We start from the raw sequence: 6,073 nt of genomic DNA, 5'->3' as shown, positions 1-6,073 counted from the left end.
TGTTTGAGTACCAGTAGCTAAACCCCTCTATGGGTGGGTGTGCTCCAGCCTTAAAAGGGCTCCAAGATGACCCAACCTTGGATCCTGTCATTAAGAGATTTATAGCTTAGGGGGGAGATAAGATACAGGCAAAGTAACATGTAACATAAAGTAAACTGTCAAGAAACCACCATAGGGGGAACAATACATTTCTCAGAAAGCTTAGCGGAAGAAAGCTTGTTTCCAGGGCATGAGGGGGCATGAGAGAGATTTGGTGGAGGATTTTTATTGGAAGTTCTTATATTTTGCTGGCTGGAAAGCAAGGGTTGTGAGAAGGACACTGCCCCTGGAGTGCGTGGACCTGGGTCTGAGTATAGGCTCTGCCCTTACCAGCTGTGCTACGCAGGCCAACTTGCTTAACCTCTCGAAGCTCATCTGTGTGAAGCATTATGGCATAGTGGTGATGAGCATGGACTCTTGAGGTCAGATTGCCTGGGTTCAAATCCTGCCACTCTTAGTTGTGTGCCTGTACGCAAGTCATTTAAGGTAGTGGTGCCTCAGTTACCCTATCTGTAAAATGGCAGTAATCACAGTATATGCCACAAAGCAATATCATGAGGATTCAATGAGTTAATCTATGTAAAACACTTAGAATAATGCCTGGCACATAGCAAATGCTCTCTATATAGTTAATATTGTTTTTATTAATGGGGAGGATGATATTAGGGTTGATGTAATGATTAAAGGATCAATGGGATTAGCGTCTGGCACACAGTAGGCCCTCAATTACAAGGTAATAATTATTATAAGCTAATAATTCTCCTTGTTATTAAAGTGTAGGTGAGTATAGAACTAGAAGCAAAGAGAAAGGCATCCAGAGTGCACAGTGTAAGCAAAGACAGGAGGCAGGAATGTGCAATGTGTGATTAAGGAATAGAAAATAATTTGGCTCAGGACCTCAGGAGACAGAGAAGGAACTCTTTTTGCTGATTTTCTCAGCTTCCTGTGAATGCTTAAATTCCATTACAAAGGCCAATTTCCCTCAACAAAGTGCTGTGGTCTTTTGTATTTCTCTGGACACAGGTTTCCTGGAGGGTCTGTACCCCTTCTCTCCAAGAATGAGTCTCCAGGGTTTGCTCTGCTTCCCCCTGGGGCTCCTGCTTGGCTCCATGCTCCTGGCAGCCTCTGCTCCAGCTACTCCGGAGTCCCAGGACTGCAGCAACAAAGAGCAACAGGTCACCGTCAGCCACACCTACAAAATTGACATGTCCAAGTCTGCCCTGGTGCAAGTGGAAGCTGAGCCTCAGCCCCTCAGTGACCATGGGGCCTCTCTCCTGGCTCCAGGGGAGGCTGGGGAGGAACAGAACATCATCTTCAGGCATAATATCCGACTTCAGACACCACAGAAGGACTGCGAGCTGGCAGGCAGCGTCCAGGACCTACTGGCTCGGGTGAAGAAGCTAGAGGAAGAGATGGTGGAGATAAAGGAGCAGTGTAGTGTCCATCGCTGCTGCCAAGGCACTGCTGGTAAGCTTGCTACTTAGTATTCATTCAACAAATATTTAATGAGCACCAGGTGTTCCACTGCCTGCATGAGCCTTTTGAGACTTCTCACCTCTCTCACTCTGGGTTTTCTCTGTAGGGCTATGTCCTTGCTATTTCTTCATTTATTCACTAGCACAATCTACCAGCAGCTAAGGGAATGAGTTTAGATTCCTGGGTTAAAGCTTTCAGATGAAAAAGTCCCTAGGGGCCACTCTACCTGTGAATCCAATCTCTACTCAAAGGGGAAGCAATGGGATGGAGAGGAAAGATAAGGACTTTGGAGCCAGAATGGACTACTACCAGTTATACCACTTTTCAGGGGTGTGACTTTGGGCAAATCCCTTCAAGTTTCCTAAACTGTTAAGTATAGTTTTGAGAACTGGAGATGCTGTATACAAGATTCCTGGCCTGTAGTAGATATTCAGCGAATTGTAGCTATTTTATCAGTAATTAAGTACTACAATTTGACTTTACAAATAGTGAGGGTTCACCTCTCTCCCTTTTATAAAACAAAACAAAGCAAAACATAAACTGTCCAGGCTATGCACAGGCTATGCAGATGATAATGGATGGTACTTTGGGATAGATTTTTCTGCCTGAAGAAATTGCTCTCAATAGAAGTACCTACTATATGCCAGGGAGCTCTGGTAGCATAGTGGCTAAGACACTTGCCTGCTAACCAGAAGGCTGGCGGTTCAAACCCACCAGCCACTCCTCGGAAGGAAGGTTGGGCAATCCTACTTCCGTAGTGATACTGCCTCGGAAACTCAAGGAGGGGTCGCTATGAGTCGGGTTTGACTCGACAGCACATAACAACAACAACAACAACAACTATATGCCAGATACAAAACTAGGCACTGGGGACAATACCATGAATATACAATGAGGGCACTGTTCTGGTGGAGCTTTGAAAGTGTTTTTAAGAAGGAAAGAGGTGTTCTGAGAAGCAGGAACTGGGGCCCAAGACAAGGGCTGATGACTTCAACTGCCTCTTGCATATATAGGGTCAGAGAGGGAACCTAGGCTAATCCACTCCCTCCTCTAACTCTTAATTGAAATTAGACTGGGTTATTTTGTAGCTTCTACAGGTCAGTCTGTAACCACTTTTCCAGCTTCAATTTGGATTTATTTTACAGGACCCAGCCTTGCTGGGCCAGCCCCAGTCAGCCAGGATAAGCACAAATTCCTGTCTATCCCTGATCCCACCTGCATCCCAGCGGGGATAACAGCCCTTCCCCCTTAGTGTAAACTGTTAAGCTGACATCCAGGTTGGGACATTTAAAAAAAACAAAAAACAACCCAAACTGATTCATAGTGACCCCTCCTAGACTTTCCCAGGTGGCATTTCTACAGAAGTAGATTGCCCAATTGCTTCCAAGGAGTGGCTGGTGGGTTTGAACTGCCAGCCTTCTGGTTAGCAGTCAAATGCCTTAGGCACTACACCACCAGAGCTCTTGGGACATTTAAGGCCCTTTGAAAAATGGTACTAAATAATTACCACCACTCAGGGAAAGGAACTAGAATTCCCGCGAGCGGTGGGATGAGAAGGGAGAGGGAAGAAGGTTGGTTCGGGTAGATTTTCAGGCAGAGACCAGAGGAAAGGTGCAAATCTGACCCAGTTTGGAAAGCACGGACTCCCGTCTCCCTTCTGGAGCCCCACTCTGCCCCAAAGAAAGAACTGCGTACCACCCCAGAAATCACCAGCCTGCTCTTCCGGGTCTCCAAGGAAGGAGGCCCGCCCACGACCCCTCAGTGGTCAACTTACTGCCTTTCCTCTTCCTCCCCAGATCTGAGTCGGTATTGCAGCGGCCATGGGACCTTCTCCTTGGGGACTTGCAGCTGCCACTGCGAGCAGGGCTGGGAGGGTGCCGAATGCGAGCGGCCCTCCTGCCCCGGAGCTTGCAGCGGCCACGGGCGCTGCGTAGACGGGCACTGCCTCTGCGACGAGCCCTACGTAGGGGATGACTGCGGTTACCCCGCCTGCCCCGAGAACTGTAGCGGGAACGGTGTGTGCGTGCGCGGTGCCTGCCAGTGCCACGAGGACTTCACCTCGGAGGATTGCAGCGAGCGGCGGTGTCCAGGAGACTGCAGCGGCCACGGCTTCTGCGATACGGGCGAGTGTTACTGCGAGGAGGGCTTCAAGGGCCTCGACTGTGCCCAGGGTGAGACCAGAGATGCGCCATGGCCCACCTGACTTTCTCCTTCCCTGCACCCCTGAGCTCCACCGAACCCTTTAACCATCCGTTATCCTGTGTTAGGCAGGATGGCAACCTTTAACTTACATCACAATCAGGGCTTGTTAAAACACAGATTGCTGGGCCTCACCCCAGAGTTTCTGATCCAGCAGATCTGGGGTAGAACCCGATAATTTGCATTTCTAACAAGTTGCCAAGTGATGCTGATCTGGGAGAAGAACGGAGGCAGTCACTAGGTTGGTGTCACCCAGTGCAGTAACTCATGGTGTCAATTCCCCTTCCCCTCACCAGACCGTACAGAATCCTTAGTAATGTTTATTATCAATTTTAATCATAGAACAATGTGCGATAAATATAGTTGCTTAAATGTAATGTTTCTTAGATGATATGAAACTAGCAATGAAATTGTTTTGTAAAATCTTTCTACATTGGATTGCAACATTATTAGTTACAGCATTATTAGTAAGTGAGTGGAAGCCTATTTTGATTTTTCTCCTTTCCCTTTAATTACTACTTCATTCTCAAAAAAGTTGCTGACACAGGTTTACAAATGCTAATTACAATATTGTAGCTAAAACACCAGAAAATCGGACAAAACCAGTGACAATAAAAAACACAGGCAGCAAGGAAAACAACAGCACGTACTTGTCATGCGTACAGAAGAAACTACGTGATTTGATGCCTCATTGTAATTGGGTAATAATGACAGCTCTGAAGCCCTTTAGAAGCTTCAAAAAGTAAATTAACATTGAGTTTTAAATATATAGGTATATTAATACGTGTAAGCTGGGCTTATGAAAAATGTTTTTGTTGTTATAACTACAGGGATTTATAATTAAAAAAATATATATTCTTGCTGAAACACTATAAAAATTTTATAGACAGTCCTTCTGGTGTCACACCTCTGACAGTGTCACTTGGTGCAGTCCACACACCGCTGACACCCCTCTATGATGCCACTGGGTCAGAGCTTTGAGAACTATTGGTCTTATATGATCCAAGGGTCATAGGTCGATATTGCCTCCTAATCAGATAACTAATAACTTCTGGTGGGAGGAGGGCATCAGGAATGCTGCCTCATACAGGCTCTGTCTATATCTTCCACAGCCACCATCACAGTGTTCTATGTATATAGTAAACCAGTTGCCATAGAATGGACTGAGTCATGTAACCTCTTCTTATATGTCAGAGTTGAGCTGTTCTCCACAGGATTTTCAGTGACTGATTTTTTGGATGTAGATCATCAGGCCTTTCTTCTAAGGCACCTGTGGATGGACTCAAACTGCCAACCTTTATTTATTTATTATTGTGATTTGGGTGAAAATTCACAGAGCAAATTCATTTTCCATACAGCAGTTCATACACGTTTTGTCTCATGACATTGACTGCAATTCCCCACAATGTAACAGCTCTCTTCCCACTTCCTCTCCTTAATTACCTCTTCCCTGTGTCCTTCCCTCCCATGAGCTCCCCCCACCAGCTGTCTCCCTGTGCAAACATTGCCCTTCTGATCGCCCATAATTGATCTCTCTACGTAGTGTATCTGCCTGATGTAAATGTTCACCCCATATGCCTGTCTATTGCTTGGCTGGAAGCCATAGCAGTGAGTTTAATTGCAGACCTGAAGGGTGGCTCGGGACCATAGTCTCAGATGTCTCATCAGACTCTATCAGACCAGCACACCTGGTCATTTTAATTTTTTTTTTTTTTTATGATTTTGTGTTTTGTCCAACTGTCAACCTTTTGGTTAACAGCTTAACCATTCACACCACCCTGGGACTAGCAGATGTTCAATATATACTCATTGGCTATGAATTCCCTTTCTTCTCTCCCTACCCTCTCCACCTCCCTACCCTTTCAACCCACCTTCTTCCTACAGTGGTCTCCCCCCAGGGCCTGCAGCTGCTCAAAAGCACAGAGGATTCCCTGCTGGTGAGCTGGGAGCCCTCCAGTGATGTGGACCACTACCTCCTCAGCTACTATCCAATGGGGAAAGAACTCTCTGGGAAGCAGATCCAAGTGCCCAAGGAACAGAACAGCTATGATATCCTTGGTTTGCTGCCTGGAACCAAGTACATAGTCACCCTGCGCAATGTGAAGAAAGGGCTTTCTAGCAGCCCACAGCATTTACTCGCCACCACAGGTGAGCACACATCTGCCCATGTTTCCCAGAGGAGGCCCTGTTTTAACTTCTTCTCCCACTGTCCCCACAAATATACTTGTACTAGTCAGACCATTGCCCTTATTGTTGTTGTTGTTGTTATGCGCCATCGAGTTGGCCCCGACTCATAGCGACCCCTCCTTGGGTTTCCGAGGCAGTATCACTACGGAAGTAGATTGCCCCATCTTCCTTC

At 46.5% G+C, this 6,073-nt stretch overlaps 1 protein-coding gene across 1 annotated transcript in view; it reads left to right on the top strand.

Annotated features, from left to right (window-relative positions):
• The first annotated feature begins 1,097 nt into the window (after positions 1–1,097).
• The window catches only part of TNN (tenascin N), an 83,365-nt gene continuing 78,389 nt past the window's right edge, over positions 1,098–6,073 (top strand). Inside the window, exons 1-3 of the mRNA XM_042781814.1 lie at positions 1,098–1,506; positions 3,312–3,686; positions 5,599–5,862. Coding sequence (XP_042637748.1) covers positions 1,098–1,506; positions 3,312–3,686; positions 5,599–5,862 — 1,048 coding nt within the window. The remainder of the gene's footprint in view (positions 1,507–3,311; positions 3,687–5,598; positions 5,863–6,073) is intronic.

The sequence above is a fragment of the Orycteropus afer genome, unplaced genomic scaffold, assembly GCF_000298275.1.
Source record: "Orycteropus afer afer isolate SDZICR_OR568_19922 unplaced genomic scaffold, OryAfe1.0 scaffold00175, whole genome shotgun sequence".
Taxonomy (NCBI): domain Eukaryota; kingdom Metazoa; phylum Chordata; class Mammalia; order Tubulidentata; family Orycteropodidae; genus Orycteropus; species Orycteropus afer.
The sequence above is the reverse complement of the archived record's forward strand: the minus strand, read 5'-3'. Positions and strand labels throughout refer to the sequence as shown.